Below are 20,206 nucleotides of genomic sequence, written 5' to 3' on the forward strand. Positions count from 1 at the left end.
ATACAAAACTGTTTCTGTATAAAACTGCTTTTTACATTTAATTTAACGAAAGAAGCCAGAGTTCTAAAAAGTTAAATGTTACAAAAGCAACTGTTTGAATAAAATACAGACTAAAATTGTTTTTTCGTGGCTACAATTTGGTGTAAATCAAGAACTAATGTATCTCATCAGACCCTAAATATACAAATAACAAATCTGATCCTAAGGTATTTCTCAAACATCAAATGTTCGTTACTAAATAAGGAACCATTGATGTCAAAATTTGGACTAAATAACTTTCTTAGTTATTAGTCATTAAGAACAGTGAAAAACTCAGCTAATCACGTCAATCGGTTACACTTTATATATTTATACGTACTTTATATCTTGCTAGTCTGGTGCATAGAAGTACAGTATGACTTTACATAACAACTGATCCCCACTGCCACTTCAAACCAGTGAGAAAAGAAACAAAACAAAATAAAAATGCAAAAATCTTACAGGTGAAATTACCAAAACTGACAAAACAAAAGTTTGACCAAACAAAAAAAACTAGATGCATGTTCATATTTAGGACCCCAAAAACCAACCCCCAGAATAGATTTTTAGAGCCTTTAATGTTCAAACAACAACTGCACAATCACCAAAAACTTAATTAGATGGAAACAAAAAAAGACCTATGAGGTGAGTCGGTGAGGTTTGTTTACTCTTTGAAAAATCAAGACTTCAAAAAGGAAAATAAAGATCACGCAGTTGTTTGACAGTTGTGAAAGAGCTGTGGGCAAATACTCACCCCCGGATACGTGTTTAATAAATTATTAAAGCGCAGGAAATAACAGCAGCACTAAATGCCTATTATTTTGCTAATAGAAAATGAACAGGCTTTTTGTTCTTGTACTGCACTTTGTAGATGTGGCCTTTTGGCATCATCAGCTCCATTGTTATCTTTCAGAAATTCCATTAGACACACAATGGGGAAGTACCCTGCCATAATGCCCAAAAATGCACATCATAAACACAACAGAGACTAAAAACACTATTTCAAAGTGTCTCTCTGCAAAACAAATCAGGAACAAATTGATCTTTACAGAGACTTCATTATAACTAACAGACTGACAAAGTCTTACATTTAAACTTTTTATTCAGGGTCTCTGCAGGGTCAAATAAAATTTAAGACATTTAGAGGCATTTAATGCTACACAGAATGAAAATCTAATATCCGAGTCATTCTCATATGGATTAAAGTATATAAATATCAATGAAAACCAGTAGGGTTGTTAAAGCCTAGAATTATTTATCAAATGCGTGAATTTATTGACATTTGTTTCACACTTTTCAGTCAGTTCTTTCACAAAAAATCCTGAAAAGATCTTTAAACATGACCTGAATAAGCAGCATAAATTACTGGATGAATTGATTAATTAAAAAGATAATTAGGTCATAAAAAGACATTAGGTCTGCGGTTTGGAACAATTGACATATTCTGTGACTTTCTCAGACAGTTTTTCTAACATCACATACAAAAACATTTTATAACTAAAATTACTGCTTGTGGCTGGCTAGATTAAAAATTTAAGATGTTCGTAAAATAAATTTCAAACTTTTTAATACCTTGAAGGCCATTTTTTGTGGAGGACACTGAAATCAATGTTGTTGTTTTTTTAAAGACTTTAAGACCTGCAGATACTCTGTTGATTGTTTTGAAGTCCATGTTTCTTAGTAATTCAATAATTTATTTATAGTGACTTCACCGAACTCCTTATCATAGCGTAGATTACATTATACTCACATTATACTAACAGGAAGTTTATTGCATCAGTGCAATATTACTGTAGAGACAGTTTGATTGTATAACACTGTATCCTCCTGGCTTTGATTACATTTTATCTCACCAGCTCTGTCTGTGTGTCCCGTGCAGAGGTTCTGTAAATAAAAGAGGAAGAGATTTGTTTGTTGTATGAGGCAGTCAGGGGCGGAAATGGATTAGTCAAACTTGTACACTGTCAGTGGAATATACAGAACACACCCACATTAGGTAAACCCACAGTGACAGTGCAGCACTTAGGAGTCCTGGCATTAACAGGCTCCTTGGGTTCCTGTATAAAGCTCAGAAAAAGCTTGTGCCAGTTAGCAGCAATTCAAAATGGGTGCATCTGGAAATGTGCGTGTTTGTCTTATGGTGGATTAAACTCATTCACATACTGCCATAGCTCTTCGTTGCTGGCGACAGGAATTAGGACCTAAATACAGGCGAACAGACAGAGTAGGAAGAGTTTCGAAGCAGTTCACCGAGAGGAAATGACAAGGTTACACACTGGAGCAAACGTGGCAAGATTAACAATGAGGAGGGTTAACAGTCTTTAAAGAGTAACTAGGAGAACAACAAGCTGAAGGAGTCATAGTTAAACTACAGAAGGTCAGCAAAAACAACAAAACATGGGGAGGAGAACTTCCTTTAAAACTTACAAAAAAAAAGCATAATACACCTCAGACTCTTGCCTAATATGTCATGGTAAACTTCCACAACTTCCACATCCAAATTTTGAGCAAAAAAAAAAAAAAAAAAGTAGCTTTTACACATAGTATGTGTTTTGTTAGAGATTAACATCATAAGCTAACAAGAATGTATGATTAAAACAATAAAAAATTCAACAATGTCCTCAATGTTACTTCACATTTCAACAGAAACATGATGACAATGTAACAACCTCTAAATCCTACAATACCCATGAGTTGTGGAGATGAATATGCAAATCAGAGCAGAGGCGAATCAAAAACGTTTTGTTACTGATTTTGTTTTTTTAATTCATCAAAGATTGACCAAGAATCCACAAGTGAACTGATTTAAGCTGCAGATTATGTTGTCAGTTTTCTCACTGCCATGATGCTTAGCTTCAATCTGCTCCTAGCAGCGCTGTGTTTATGTTCAAAAGCTTGTACCGTTGACTTTTTTCTTTACCAGAGAACCAGATATTTTATAATGCAGGTGTTGAATTTATGTATTGAATTGATCTTTATGAACTGAACCAACAGACTTTCATGTCCATTCAAGCCGCAGCAGTGTAAAAAATGTGAGTCATGTGAACATTGTCGATGGGGAAAAAAAAAACTGAATGGGATTTGGCCTAACAGAGCCAGAGGCACCTGAAATAGCTCTACCTACTTCCCTCTCTTCCCTCATCTTCGAGTATGATATTAATAATTTAACTAAGAACAGATGTACAGGTGGAGAATGGTCAGTTGATTGGCAGAGGTGAGAACACTAAATGGGAGCCAATTTGTGGAAAAACTAAATGGGAACTGCAGAGGCCTAAGTGTGGGGGCAAGACTTTGTCACAGTGACACAGAAGCCTCCTACAGGAGATGTTAGATTTTCTGTGAGCTGTAATCTTTGCTGCTTGGTGCCATGACTTCTGTGAGTCATTCTGCAGGAGCAGGAGTAAAAGCAATGATAGGTCAAAGAAGATCAAACAGGAGATTTGTGGAATGAGATTTTTGTGTCCCTAAAATTGCTCAACAAATCTCTTTGGTTTATGCTTTACTTGATAAGAGTTTGAGGTGATAAATTACACCACACATTGTGTCGCCAACGACGCCGACATTCATAGGTACTGTTGGTTGTAATTGAAGGATTTTGAGGTTCAAAATGTTTGTGGAGTTGACAAGATTATGAACTGTAACAGGTTTATGGAAATATCAATAAAGCCTCACTAGACTCTTAAGAGTTTTTTAAATGTATTATCTAGTTTGAGTGTCCTTGGTGATTGAGGTTTACAAAGCAACTCACCTCCTTGATGTTCGTCAGATGTTCAGAGAGAGCATAACAGGTTAACACTACCTATGTAAATTCATCCTGTATTCGATTATGCCTCTCACATCTATGATGCAAGCTTAATAGTCTTTCACTCGCTAAAATCCAGATCAATGAGACATGTATATATTTCACCGCTTCATTATTGACTCTTTGATTTAGCACTCAGTCATGTGAGACCCTGCTCCTCTGAGTCATGAAAAACATGGAATTGCATGCCTGTGGGGAAATAAAAAAATCATGTTTATTTTTTTTCTCCTTTTCTCACAGCTTGTAAATTTTGGTTGTAAAAATGTAGAGGAAACGGGCATAGCTGTGAATAAATTCAGAATTAAAAAATGGATTGGATTGTGCTGAATTAGTTCAAATGAAATAATTCGTCTTTGCAAATGTGCTACTGGTGTGAAACTTGATTGGTGATTTAGGAAGGAAGTTACGCTCTCTAAAAAATATGCAATGTTTTCAATTACCAGTTTTATTTGGGTAACATATGTTCAGGCTTAAAGATGTTAGTTTGTCAGAATTTAATTAACAATCCTAATTAGCTGTATATTCTGCTGGTGACATCTATCTAATGTACTGCTTGCTGCAATGGGGCTTGGTTTGTGTTGGAGTCTCTCCGCACTGTAGCTCTGAGAAAACCAGAGAGGAAGGTGCTGGAGGGAAGTTTGGTGTTTGTGCGCGCCTGAGCAACAAGGGGCAGGATGTTTCGCATCTTTAAATTCCCAATCTGAAGGCAGCAAACAGCCTAAGGTGCAGTACACTTTCCTGTTTACACTGCAGCTTACTAAAAAAACACAGTCTTAGCAAAAACATGCATGATTTGGGATTTGTTATCTTTTATTTTTCTGTTTGGAATAACAGGATCGAAAGGTTAAAGCACTCTTAAGGCTTGAAGTATGTTATAGGATGGTGCTCCATGTGCTACAGTTACACATAGCAGTGATAAAAACACAGGTATATAAAACTGAAAAAGTGAAATATTAACTTGGCAATACATAGCTGCATTAAACTTTATAAGATCCAGTGGAGTTATACAATACTAATGCTAAAAAGGTACTACAAATAATACAGGTGCTAAAGCTGTTATATTTTAATGTGCAGGGGAGGTATTATCCAAGACCAGATTTTACATATATCAAAAAAAAATGTTTTTTCTTTTTGCTGCTGCATTTAAAGGCTCTGTAGCAGCTCTAGCTGAGCAACATTTTAAACTCCTCTACTAGGGGGTGACCATTACTATCAAGCATGGCATTTGCTGTGCTGTGCAAATGCCTCTCAAAGATTTCAGCCAGCTGAGCCCAAATATAATGGGGTCTTGCTGACTACCTTCAAGAATCTCTCCAATCTCTTTTCACTGAACACCATCAGGTGCCATAATCAGGACACCAGTCTTACATTTACAAAAATAAAAAGTTGCAGATTTACTGTAATTACCACCTGCTAAAAAGTCAGCATATTGTCAAAAAAGTACCCAGATATTTGTAGCTGCCTTCAAGCTTTATTGATCATGGTGCTGTTGGGAGACCGGTGACAATTGTCAAAAATCAGTAATCATGCCCTTGGTTTTTAAGACATTCACCTTCAGAGAAAATTTGTCCAGAGTGCAATATCACTCACAATATAACCGTGTCCATACTCTGCCTCCCACAGAAGTCTAAAAAATGACCAGCAAACTTTATAAAAGGCTTACAGACAGTTGCTGTATAAAATATGACAGGAGAGTGCAACAGTCACATAGGGATCACACAGGAGAACAGGTAAAATTCAAAATCAAAGTCTTCGCTGAGGTCATATACGGGATGTCATATATATATATATATATATTTATTTATGTATGTATATATATATTTTTTATATACACACAGAGGACTGACTGGCTAACACTGGTGAACACAATAAACTGGTGGGAAAAATCACAAAGGCAGGGAGTAAAACAACCACAAACACATGAGGAAAGGGATTACAAAATAAAACAGGACATAGAGTCAAAGCGAGACGTCACAGGAGAGTGCACAGCCATCAGGGGGCTGGCGGATGAAAAGAGCATCATGGAGGGTGTACAGTTTACTCTCAAACACTACAAGCTGTTGGTAAGAAAATCTGATATCCAGCCAGTCAAGTCCACATTTCACTTGAGATGAGTTAAAAAGCTTTTTAGCTAACAGATGTGGTTAGATAGTGTTAAAGACTGATAAAGACAAATCAGTAAACAGAGCTGTATGTGGGTCTATAAACCAGCCACGTTGCTGGTGTAAATATAATGTCTCCCAGCCCCACCCTGCTCCTTAAGTAAACTCTAATAGATTCTCACATTGCTGTCCCAGGTAAATTTTAACACATATATATTCTACCTTGTGTAGCAGGGATATCACAGAAATAAATAAATGTTCTTTCTGACATTTGTTTATGGACTCAGTAACACTCAGGTTCCTCGGGATAATCCACAGACCTTGCTCTATACTTTTAAACTGAGATATTTTATTCTAAAGGTATATAGAGGAAAAACAACTGTCTACAGACCTTGCCATGGGACATTATCTCCAGAAAAATTCACTGCTGAGTTTTTCAAATGTAATTTTTCAAGGTTGTGAGAAGCGCAAATTAAATTCTATTTGCCTCCATTGAATTTGGATAGAAGCAGAAGTCTCAGGCAGAGATCTCAAAATCTCAGAAAATACAACCAAAGTGATCTGCAGGGATGGATACTACAAGCAAGTGGGGAAAATATGGTTTTTCGTGATTTGACCAAGATAACTCGTACATAATATCAAGTGATTAAATGCTGTTTATTCAGAGTACACTTCCAAGCCTTACCCAGTTAATTTGCCATGGTCATCAGGCCCATTAGCCAGGATTTTGGAAATACTGAGCTCCTGAGCCCAAGTTCACTCAGTATACCAAAAACTCCCTCAAGCATTTTTAAATATTTGCAATTTCCATATCTTAGTTGTTCAATTACGCTTTCTGCATTTTTTCTTTTCCAAAATTAAGGTCCAAATTCTGCTTCAATGCCTTCTCCACACATCCAGATATAATAATCTGATGGGAATTTCATGATTCCTAAACATGTTAAGTCATGTATATGAGAACTTGTTTTTAGCAGGGATTAAACAAGGCTTTGTGTTTCACGCTGTGAGCTGATGGTGAATGTTTTTCATGTACAGAAAAATATTAGCAAGTGGTTTGCTCCAGCCACAATCTGGAGCCTCATGGCAGCAAGTTTTATGTTGGCAGCTTCGTCTTGCTCTCAAAAGTTGTTCAGTTCTGACACCCGAGAAGCGTGTGGGCTGGGTGTAGATATAAATAAAAATGTCAGCTGTAAACATTAACCAAATGAAACATGTCGACCCTCAGAAATGATACAGGCGTGCTTTGGGCCAGTACAGTCTTATAGAAGTTATAGCCTCCCCAAGTTTTATTAAAATTAAACTCATGAGTTGATGTTATGACCATTCAGAATTAAAATTACTAAAATTTAATTTTGTGCCCCATGAGGCGCCTCACTCTAAAGTTCCATTAAGTTCCATTTCTTATATCAAACCAAATGACAGTGTAAAGTGACTGCATTGTCCCTGTTACCGAACCCACTGAAAATCATCACTCAACCCAGGTCTAGACAGATTTTAGCCAACTTTAACTCATTGTTTTTGGTTCTCAAGCGTGTGTGTGTAAAATTCACAGAAAGTCCACTGTATGAAAAGAAATGTAGGACTTTTTGACAGACTGACCCTCTAAATGTCCGGACTGAGATGCCTAAACTCAAGCACATTGACACAAAGGTGGGATTGTCTCGTTTTTCTACTGACAAGAAATTTTGCCATCATAATTATTATTTAACTGTCACACATCGGATTTGGAACTTTGACCCCAAATTCAGATTGAGTCAGTATAATTTTCCTTTTAAATCACAGTCAGACAGTTCAGAAATCTATCTTCCCTCTAGGTTTTCCCACCGCTTTCATAAATCAAATATATTACAAAAGGTAACACAGATCTAAAGTATGAGGTATATTAAAAACCAACCAGGCTGTAAACATGAGGGCAGATTTGAGGACTCGAATTCATTCTCCTGGGACAAGCTGAATACATGATTCAAAAATCTAAGTGCCACAAAAGAAATAATACATAAAGCATGTGAAGTTCAACTAACATTCTTTGGTGTGGTACCCATGAAAACTCATTTTTTCCCCCTCTAATCATTTCTCGTGAGAGTTTCAGATTTTATTCATGTATGTATAAGAATTCCAATTATAACCTTAATCATACTCATATAATCATATTATGAATCATGAATCCCTGGCCCATGCTCTGGATGGAGCACTCATAAGTGCAATGAGATCAGAGCAGCGATATTCATGTAAAGTGAATGTAGTCATTAAAACTTCCACCTGTATTATACATCGCAAGCCCAGGAGTGAAGTACATGTACTCTGCTTCTATATTTTATTGGGAAAATCATTCAGAGAGATCTCCTTTTATCAACACATTATAAAAATGACATCGGTGTGGATATCTGGGCTCCACTATGAATAGGTTTTCTGATGTTTCTGATGTAATAAAGGAGTTTTTGGTTAATAGGTAATTATTGGAGAAAAGTTTCTAATCTTCCTCACAGAGCAGTCACCATCCTGGGCTTTAATCACTAGCCAATATCAGAGGCTCTGCTTCAAACCTGCTGTGAGAGGGGGAGGCAGTCCAGATGGCTGCATCAATTTAAACACTGCAAATCTGTGTGACTGTAAAGATTTAAGCTGCTGTTTTTGGGGACGAGTGCTAATCAAGTCCAGTTGTGATCAGAGAAAAAACTCCCTGTAAAAGCTGCTAGATGGAAGGATTTTTGAGAAACTTCAAAAACACAGACAAGACAAGTCAGGTCTACATCTACATTACAATATTCAGACTTTCACATTACACTTCTGCTGCAAATTAATGCCTCTGCAAACCCATGCAGAGAAGCAGATTAAGGGTAACCATAATGTAAGTCGCTCACACCTCCCATATCTCGACGAGACATTGTGTGGATCTGCATGTCAAGCAAGCTCATCGGTTGATCCAACTCTTAGCAGAGAGCAGGGTCAAAATGGAGGAAGAGAAGAAAAGAGGAAGAAAACTGAAAAGCCCTTATGTACAAGTTCTCCAAACAAACATGCACTTGCAGCTGTAGTTTAATACATTTTCAACAACAAAATAAGTTTTAACTGATGCTGCCTTTGAGAGAACATAAACACTCCACTTCCCTCTGTCACTGCAGCCCTGTCTTCTAGAAATTACATTTCTGTACAACTAAACTGCAACACCAGTACTTTATAGGAAATGTAATTGCTGGCTGTCTGGGTGGGTTTGCACCCAGAGTCCTATCTGTGGCCAAAGGCACTTTGGTTAAGATTAGGTAAAAATACACTATGAACATTTCAATACGCGACATGCCAAATACAAATAACAAGATGATGTCAATAGAAAACAAACATACATTGTTCGCTGTTACTGCTGTTCTCAGTTGTACCATCACAGCCCCTTGTGCAGCAGGGGCCAGATGTATAAACAGAGTGTACACACAAAAAACATGGCCCACGCATGAACTGGTATTTATATTTTAAAAAATACAATGAGAATGTGCAAACCACATTTTTTTATTGACCTTTCAGTCTTAATTTCCCAGTGTAAATGATCTTTAACTTCTATCTTCAGCTGTGAAGTGCAAAATCTGTTTAAATATAAGTTCTATCAATTAATCACGGATCATCCTCCTGACATTTAACAATGATTGAAATACCAGTGCGAGGACGGTTTGGAGGTACATGTAATGAGTTAGTGGTATGGGTGCGATTTAAACAGCCACAGCCATTCCCAGCAACTCACAATCAGTGAAATTGCACGTTGTGTTCTAAAAGTGGTGGAGTGGGCACGAGTATCAATATGCAAACAGAAAGGGTGTTTCTACAGCCATTTATGGTGAACTACGGGAGGCTAATGCATGTCCACCCAGTTTCACAATGATTGAAATTCACAAAAAAAGAATGTGTGACTGTGTGTCTATTTCTATCCTCATGCAGACACACAGCTTTAGGTATGAATTCACAGTTTTATGTATCTGGCCCCAGATTCCAAATACTGTCCACGAATGTGGCTCTATCCATTATTATCCTGTCATGTCTGATTAAAGCATTCAGTAACATTTATACAACAGACACCTGTGTCAGATTTGACATGAAGCAGTCCCTTAGCAATTGGAGGAAACCAGCAATGAACCGAAGAATTTAATTTATATCACTGTGGTATATTTCTACTTACTGCTAGATACGGCTATATATAGCCGTACAGTTAGTGAGAATGAATGTTTGTGTCCTTGATAATTTCTTGTAGTTTTAGGAGGACTGGGTTTGACATGGACGAACATGAATGCAAACTGTTTCCACCTTGTTATATGCTGCTCCTCTGATGAGCTTATGAATCGGAGCTCCACATGTTCACTGCACCATCTATCCCCATTGCTCCTTTTTCATCCTTCACCCTCCTCACTGCGGCCAATCTTCATTAGAGAATACACTCTGGGGCATAATAAGGGTCCGTTGTGAGTGACAGTGACCCAAAGACCCTTCATTTACAAGCTGCTGAAATCTCTCAGCTGCCTCAGTGAAAGGAGCCCCACATGAATGCTTTTTATATTTGCCTTGCCCTACTTCTAGTTCAAGAGCTCATTAAATAAGATCTTGTGTTAAAGCTGGAAATAGAAAGAAAACTGCGTGCATGTGTGTGTGCGTGTTTGCATGCATGTGTATGAAACAATAATCATGTATTTAGCCATGTAAATCTTATCGCCTGTGGGAGTTCTGGCAAGTGGCCGTACGTCTATGTGAGAGTCTGTATGATGGATGTTTCCTATAGGTAGATTCGAAAATCCTTACCGACATGCATCATACATGTGGCATTTTTGTGGCTCTAAAGACAAACACATTGTTGATCATGAGGACAAAAATGCAAAGAAGAGGAACCAGGAACCACATTGGCTTTGGACTCCAGAGAGAGCACACCTCCTCACAGAGCAGCTGAATTCTTCAAACACTGGCCCCAACTGACTGTAATTGGTCGCATATATTAAGAGCCTGACTTCTTTAGTGGAGATGATAATTAGTCTAATATCACAATTCAGTCTGTTTAATGGGAATTTTTTTTGAAATGTGCAAAGAATTACAGAGTTTTCATTATTAAAATGAGACAAACTCAGGGTTCAGTTCCAGTTATGGGACTATTGTCGCAATTATTGTGCTCTTTCTTCCCGGTGTGTCCTGTTGTTCTCTACAGTCAATTGTCTAAGGAGTAAAAAAGCAAAGAAAGCTGCAACTGAACCAAAATAATTTGCCCAAACCTCAACGGTGATTATAATTAATTAGTGAGCTTTAGAGGTGCTGGTAGGTGGGTGTTGTTAGTGCTAGATAGAGCAAGGCTAGCTGTTCTCCCCTATTTCCAGCCTTTATGCTAAGCTAAGCTAACTGGCTGCTGACTACAGCCTTGTATTTATCAGACAGACATGAGAGTGGTACCAATTTTCTCTACAATTCTCTGCAAAAAAGCAAATAAGCGTATTTTCCCAAATTATTATATTATTACTTTAAACTGGATTGCTTGGGGGGGCTCGAGTTGCTTTGCTCTGCTACCTCTGTTGATCTTTTACTCCAGTTGTTTCTGCTGTTCTGAGTTTCTGACAACAGCTCTTTTGGTTTTCCCTCTTCAATCATTGCATGCCTTCCCCCAGCATGCAGTTTAAAAAACAAACAGAAAGTCACAACAAGTCTACAAATATTTTTATGCACCGCCACATTTGAGTGTGTTTCTGTTTAGGATGAGTCTGACTGTGTTGATAGTATACTACTGACAGCTCCACACCTCTTTGTGTTTCCTCTGCAGTTGGGAGGATGTGGCATACTGGGGGTGGGAGTCTGGCTCTCAGTGACCCAGGGAAACTTTGCCACCCTATCATCATCCCTTCCCTCCCTGTCAGCGGCCAACCTGCTCATTGCAGTGGGGACCATCATCATGGTGATCGGCTGTCTAGGCTGTGTGGGAGCAGTCAAAGAGAGCCGTCCGCTCCTGTTGACGGTAAGTTATTTGTAAGGATGGTTTATGATGCTTTTGTTGACTTTTAACACGATGTGTTCATGTGGTGATGATGCGTTGTTGCTGCTGGCATGACAAATATCACTAAGTTCTCATTGAGCAATAAGCTTTGTCATTCTCATTCACTTCTCATATAATCACAGATTGATATGACACGCCAGTGACTCAATCTGTATCCATTTCATGAAATGCTTTTACATTTAGTGTTAGTGAATAGCTGCTGTATGGGTCCGATTCACTAAAGAAAACATCCCATACACAATAAGTCTTTCATTTTAGATTTGAGGTTTGTTTGTGATAAAAAGCGTGAGTCAGAATAATCACTGTGGCGTTATAGACAAAGGAAAGATTGAAAAGCACTGATAGAAAATAAAAACTTAATCAACATGAAATCAAATATACAAGCACCTTCAGTACTTGAAATGTGTTGGTGCAGCTTCTACAGTGTATCTTGGGTTGCTATATTATCAAAAAAGGTAGCAGTATCTGACTGAGGGCTGCTAACGATACTGATGACAGATGTGCACTTTAGCATGTAATGCTAATGTTAGCTTCACAGACTGACAGCACAATTTGCTTCACAGGCCCCAAATGGGGGGCTGGGATCACTGTAATCCAAATGAGGATCACGATTCCAAATATTTCAGCTTAAAACAATGATATACAGTATGTTTCCTAATTTCCTGATGCATTCAGACTGCTATCCACCTACTGTCAGTTTACACTTGACAGCTATAGAGCCAGCTGCCAACTGCCTGTCAGAAAATGAGGTGATGTGATCAGCTAACACTAAGACTTTTATCTAAAGGAAACCCATCACTGCAAAAAGACTTTCCGTCCTTTCAAACATCAAACTGAAACAGTTTCTGAGAGAAACTACCTTTGACCAGGGGACGTTCCTTGTATTTAGTTGTCAAACCCAGAGTTAACAGTGTTTAGCTACAGGTGGGTTAATTTGCCACTGAAACTGTTGGTAATGACAAGAGTTTTCACTTTCCATTTGTTGTTAACTATGTTAACAATGGCCTGTCTACAGCTTGTTGAGATACTGTTAACAATGTAAAGGATGGCATGAAGGCTGCACAAGCACAAGCACAGATAACAAATGACCACAAATGGCACATAACCCAACTGATGACCACCAACAATTACTAAACTGGGGAAATTACACAAAGCCCTGTGCACCTTGCCTTTGGTGTGTGTGTGTAGACAGCTCACAATAACACAACTTCAGTAGTGTACGCCTGTAATGATACACATACGGGTAAATCCAGGCACACAAGGTGCAGTACATTCATGCAATATGACCTGACATTACGTGAAGAAGTATTGACATTAACTTGTTATTTCCCCCTGCACTTGTTGCCACTTTTGTGAAATCAAGTTTCCAAGAAAGCCCTCCAGATTCCCATCTCCATCAAGTTCAATGCTGTGTCATTGGCTGTTTTCATATATATTAAGATGTCCAGACCCTCTGACATTTACCACACATTATACAGTAGCTATAATGTAACAAAGAAAATTTAACAATTAACAATTTAATATTTCTATTAAAATGAAAATTATGTTTTTAAATGGGGATTTCCTGGCTTCCTGGAGCTTCAGGCAGAAAACTCGACTACATTTTAGCTTCTATATGTGGGTCTAGGCTTGCTGTCAGAGCCACCACGGACCCACCCCAGAACCCCCACTGACATGGTTGCTGTTTCTTTTTTCCCCTCCTTTATACAGTTTAATGTCTTGAGATATTTTTGCTAGATTTACTCATCTCAGTAGAAACCCCCCTACCTGTTTGGGGGTTTAACAGCTGTTGTCAGATATGTTGAATTACAGACAGCAACCACAGAAAGCAGTGGTGCAACACATCATGATAATGACCATTTCAACCAAACTGTTGATGAAACAATGCATGTATATCTTCTATAATGAAGGATTCTCACTTATATCACTTTTTAAAAAATGTCAGCACATACGGGACTAGCAAAGGCTTATTATTTATCACAAGTATCTAGTCAAGTTTTTCTTGCACAATTGTGTTTCAGTTTCTTTTTCAGTAAAAACTGCATTTTAATTTAGTGTGCTGGTTATTTTAAAAGCCAAATGAGCAGTAAACATGTGGAACTGCCCACTATTCAGCATTCAAATATATCAAAAAGTCACAACTTTCTACTTTTTGGTCAATATTATAATGTATTACCACTAATGGAGACAGCAGTCAACAATAGTGAATTTTGATCGGGTGTCAGTTTACAGCAGGCTTGTTTGATACTAACCTGAATTTGCCCTGAGAAGACACACACACACACACATACATATATGTGTGTGTATGTAATAAGATGCAAATGAAGGCACAGGGATATCATATATCAAACATTTTATGCAGTAATTTATACAAACCCTGAGCTGCATGAGCTCAAATTTCAAACCAAGCATCCCCGATAATGTGTGTACCCCTGATCCTTACAGAATTGATAAGTATTTTGATAAACAAACAAACAAACTCGTGTAATCCAGCAGTGACACTGCACAGCATTTATCAGAAAGAATAATTCTGTGTGGGGAAAAAATAGAATTACTCATTACAAAAATGGCACAGCAGGAGTAAGCAATTATGAGCTCTGTGGGAATGAGTCTTAGTGTCGATCATTAGCATGATCCATGACACTTTCCCTACAGTGACCAGACCAGTTCCTGCACTGTGTCAATATAATGAGACTGGGCGAATTATACGTCTGCCTTAATGAGTGACAGAGCAACTCCATTCTTCATGTAGATTAGAAAAGACTCTTCTCCCTTCAAATTTCAGGGCTAATTAGCATGTTGATCACTGATGAGGGACACAGAGTATTGCAACATCACTGTGAGATATTTGAGGAATTACTGTTGTGCTCTGTGCAGGCAAAATTATTATTGCCTTTTGTGAGCCCTATAATTTGTAGCACCAAACATCAGAGTTAGTGAATTACAGTTTTCAAAATATGCTCATTAAAATTCTGTGGATGACTTCAAAGACATTCCTAGCTTTTTATATGAATGTAAAACTTCATAAAAACATTTTTTTTTACAGATAGCTAGTCAGAAAGTTCCTTGTGTAAGCTGCGGTCTTGATGTTTGGCAGTAGTATTTCAGCAGCCTTGGGACAAAGTTACTAAAAAGGAATGTGGGTTGCAATATTAGTGTGGAAACTGATCACTCAAAAAAGGAGCCCTGAAGACCTACTTTCTCAATCAGCTTCTTACTATGAGCGATGAAAACACATTTTTTGGCCAAAGTTAGAACAACAGAACTTGTGAAAGGAGTGATTTCATGTGTCCATGGTTCTGGAAGTAAAAGTCATGTTCATTTTCTGCACAGACAATATTAGTTGACTGCTGGAGCTCTTCCAAGGCGCGGGTGGATATGAAACTCTCTTGCTTGAATCATCAGCACAGCAGATGAGTGGCAGCATTAAAAAATATGTGGTTCTTGAGGCGCCCCCGTAGCCGAATGGTTGGAGCGCGAACCACATAGGCTCATGTGCCCTAAGTAGCTGGTCCCCGGATCGACTCCCGGTTCAGCCGGACCTTTACTGCTCTCTCTCCCTGTTTCCTGTCTCATCTCCACTGTCCTGTCCAAATAAAGGTTAAATAAATAAATATGTGGTTCTCTCTTTGGTCACTAACATCCACTAATACTAAGCATAACATATGGTTGTGACTGATGTTAATGAGGAAAAGCTAACATTTACAGTTTGAATACTAACCTCATATATGCAGCCACTGAAAGAACTCCAACCTAATTTATTATTCTGTTGTACACATAATCACATAGATTCTTGTTGGCATCTGAAGTGAATCCAGGTGTTTTTCCAACCAAATTCATGTTGTGTGTAAACAAGCATGCTTGTATTTGAAAGCTCAGCTCAGTTGAATTCTCACACTTCTCCACTCCAAGGTCTCTGTCTATGTCTAAATACCAGAAGACTGGCTGACCACAAGGCCCCAGTTTGGGCCACTCACACATAGCTGCTTTTAGTGTTCGCAAACCTTATGAGCACTGAAAAACAACATTGTACATGAACAATATCTATTCCTCTGCAGTGGCAGAAAACACAACACACAGGCCCAACAATGCAGTTAAAAACATATATTAGGGCTTATCAATAGTAACATAAACTGTGACAAAGAGCACAACTACGACTGACGCTCCCCTGACAGACACAGACACACACATCACACAGCCTCTCGTAGAAGAGCCCCCTCTTCCAGCTACAACACAGATACCCACTCAGTGACTCTTTCTCAAAGAGCCATAAAAAGTGATTCATCTCTCCACCAGACACCCTGTTTTTCCAGCAGAGACACAGACAGTCCGACAGTAGCTTCTCATGTCTGGCTAGCTCCAACTACCAGCACTACGTCACCATCCATGCTACACTGAGTGGTGGTCAGACAGTCTCCACCTAACCTTACCCTCTACCCTCAAACACCACATAGCCATGAGGTCTCGTCGTCTACAGTTGTTTTCGACTCACTCCTCAGTTGTTTTCCTAAATGTTATGGCTGTTGTGTTTGAATTGCTAAAACATGTTACAGAAAAATACTGTTGATTTAAAACCAAGTGTTCCAGGTGCTTTAAGGGAAATAGTCTTTTCATCATTTCAGTGTAATGCACCAGTCAGGCACAAATCCAATATCCTGTCCTTTTAAGTTGAAAATAAGAGCCATCTGGGGACTGAATTTCTCCACAAATATAATTTTAATCAGGGTCACAGGTAATTAAAGACATGTTTCACACCAGTGGATTCGGATAGTCAATAGTAGTGTGAGTCAAAGGGCACAAAGGAGGTGTGGTGGGTCTATGACCTAATCTGCCCACAAATTAGTCATGAGGGTGAGATCACCGTGGTGGAAATGGAGGCAGATTGTTTACACTGAGTAGCTTTCCATGGGTGTGAGATACAGAGCTTGTAAAAATGATTAGACCCACCACATGAAACAACCACAGCTATCACCTCAGAGGCTTCCCTCCATACACACTCAAGGCAGCAAGATCCGAAACGCTATTGATTTTGGAGGTGCTGATGGACTGTGTTCCTGACATGAATGGTTCACCAGTCTCACTGCTCTGTCAACACACAGAGAGCCACTGTAGCTTTCACACTGCGTGGAAATCACAGCATGGGCGAACACAAAGGAATCAATCCCTGAGCTAGGACTTTGATTATAGCTCTCATCCTGAAGCCCTGCTAAGACATCAATCTCTGCTAAACAGGGATATCAGCTCTGCAGCCAAACAAGATATAACATAAATACATGAGTTTATGCACAATGGCCTTTTGACTGTGTTATATAAATTCTCGTAATGCATGACATCTGCATTTAGACTGTAGTGGTTAGTGGTGGTAAGTTAAGTTCTAAATCTGAACTCTCTGGTGACTAATTGTAGCACTGTTTTTCTGTGCTATGAAAGACTCTATTGCAATAAAACAAGCTGCAGACATGAAAATAATTCAAGAAAAGCTTAACACCCAGGAGCTCTATTCTGGTCTGCAGGAGTCGGTGTCCTGCAGGTTTTTGTTCCTCCCTGAAGGCATCAGTTAGATACAGACCAGCTGTGGTTCATTAGCTCACACGGAACAAAAACTGTAATGGATCAAAAACCTGCAGGACACCGGCCCAACACAACTGGAATAGAGAGGTCTTAAAGGACCACTTTACTGGGTTTTATATCTGCTGTGATAGACTGACATGGTTATATGCACCATTACACATGTCAGTACTATCTGTATCTCATAGGCCTGCTCAGGGAGAGCAGTAGCATGGAGAAAAAATACTACACAACTTCCCCTGTTTGAAATTCTCAGTGTTATCTGGTGATGAGAATAATATGAGGTCTAGAGGCTAAAAATGAATGTTTCTTGCTATTGCTCGGCCCGTGATACATGATCAGGGTAAGGATTTTTAAGGCTGAAAGCAGCCTTCCTACAAGACACAGAGAAGATTGGCAAGTGTGATGGTTTTTATCTATAGGTAGGAATGTCATACTATGAAGTGATCAGTGGTGCAAAGTATCAAATTACACTTACTCACTCTACTTAAAGCAGCTATGACCCAACATCTTTGAATAATAACAATCTGAAAATAGTGTAACAATGTGAAAGGGGACTTCCATCCTGCTCTTATTCCACAGATCTGCCTGTTTATTCATAAATTGTTTCTTCACTTTCTAATTTCACTACATTTCAGAGGGAAATATTTGACTTTTTCCTCCACACATTACACTTGTTTGATTTCTTCATCCACTAGTTGCTTTTCAGATTAAAGAGTTGGCATAAATATATGGTAATCTTGTCAAATATAACAAACTGATAGCGATTTAACCAGCAGTTCCTACGGCTACTGACCAAGTCATGTCTGTCTGAGCTTCCTTGTCATGTTTCAGATGAGCTGTTAGCAGCTCCAACAAAGACCAATTTCCTTTTTAAACTTCTCAGTGTTTGTTTTAAATAACCAAGGCACAAAGGAGACAAATTATGCAATATGTAACAAAAAGGGCAGAGAGAACAGTCAAAAAAATTATCAGAAATTTGTGTCACAGAACTTTTTTCACTTCCTATTCATCATCTCATGACCCCCCAGATTTGTCTTGTAACCTTTTACTTATAAAATAAGTAGTAAAAAATATCTCAGTCTCAACTTGCAATAATGCTGCTTTCACATTGGTTCATCAGTATTAATAATCTCACAATGTCATATGTAATGATTCACAGATTTCTTTAAAATAAGTATCTACTTTTGATACTTCAGGTAATTTTGATGGCAATATCTGTGCTGCTACTTTTGAATACAGGACTTTCATTTGTAATGGAGTATTTTTATATTGTGGTATTATAACTTTTATATGAGTAGCAGATCTGAGTACTTCCTCCACCACTGACAGTACCTAGTGATAAGGCTGAAAATAAGCCAACTCTCTGGACATAAGGATGTTGTTTGACAACAGTTTAGGAAGCTGTAATGCCTTTTGCTCCATAAAAAACACAGTTTATAGCCCTATTTTGTTTCTGTCTCTCATTCTGATCTCCAATAAATCTTTCCCGTATTTATCCTGCTGGAAGCCAGTGCTGCAAACAGAATAGTGTATTTCTGTTTGAATAATGACAATTCAGGAAAAACATATTGAGCCTGCTTCGGTCCTTTTGTAATGGGATCCGAGTCTTTGTTTATAATAATTTATCACAGTGAGACTCCAAGCCCACAAAACAACAAAACACAACAAAATAACCCTTTCTTCAGTTTTAGATTTCAGCTGAGATACAAACCGTATCTATGTTCATTTACACAAACGTCACTTTAAACACAAGCTACGATGATTATAACAGAGGAGCAGATGCAAAGCTGCCTTCACTGCCTGCTGTGTTTGTCACATAAACACGTTTATAATCACAGTCTTGTTATGCAACAGTCTTGCAAAGTAATTTGGAACAAATTATTTAGTTTTTTACTTGCGTCTCAATTAAAACCTTTTTTTTCCTTCAGAGAAATATATGTTTCCAACAAGCTGCTTAGATATTTTTACAATTATAAACATGACTCAGAAGGTGAATCTGTTCTTTTAAGCAAATTATATTTCATCGTAATGATTCCTCTACACTTGACTTAATTGGTACACTGTTGTTATTATTATTAGCCTTTCTACACAGATTCACAGATGGATTTTTATCATTTACAGTAAATTTTTGCAACCCATTTGATAATGGCAACCCATTCAGTGCAACAGTGTGAAATTCCTAGAGCTAATTTAATAGCTTTCTTGTAGTGTATTATAAGCAAAATGCAGTCTTCTGCCATCAAATGAACCTATTCAGTCTGGCTATTGCCTGTAGCCTGACAAAGAGGAGTTAAATTTCTTATTAAGAGCAGATTAATGGGGAAATATTCACAGAGCCACAGGGGATGGGTCTGTTTGTTTTCTAAATGCTGGTGAGCATCAATTTCTCACTCTTAATGTCCCTTTGCTCCGTGGCGTGATACCATGGCCTTGAGTAAACACCCAACAACACCGTATAGATATTCAAGCTTTTCTGTGGTTTTCTCTTTTGCCAAAAAGAGCTTTAAGAATAAAGTTTAAAGGTTTTAGACTTCCAAATGATGTGCTCAATAGCCATCAGAGTAATAGCAGAGCAACTCTGAATCAAATGTCTATGAGTGATGTCTCCAGCCGCAGCAGACAGCTGTTTTCGGGAAGAAAAAAAAACATTCTGAGAAACACACTGTATGCTACGAGCACAGCAGAAAGCAAACAAAGTAAGCAACT

The 20,206-nt window shown here is 38.2% G+C and overlaps 1 protein-coding gene across 4 annotated transcripts in view; it reads left to right on the top strand.

The window, feature by feature from the left end:
* The window catches only part of tspan4a (tetraspanin 4a), a 120,604-nt gene that overhangs the window by 61,534 nt on the left and 38,864 nt on the right, over nt 1-20,206 (top strand). For all 4 annotated transcript variants that reach the window (XM_018683418.2, XM_018683419.2, XM_018683416.2 and 1 more), the window contains one exon: nt 11,699-11,890. In XM_018683418.2, the coding sequence (XP_018538934.1) occupies nt 11,699-11,890 (192 nt within the window). The remainder of the gene's footprint in view (nt 1-11,698; nt 11,891-20,206) is intronic.

Source organism: Lates calcarifer, linkage group LG2 (assembly GCF_001640805.2).
Source record: "Lates calcarifer isolate ASB-BC8 linkage group LG2, TLL_Latcal_v3, whole genome shotgun sequence".
NCBI lineage: Eukaryota > Metazoa > Chordata > Actinopteri > Centropomidae > Lates > Lates calcarifer.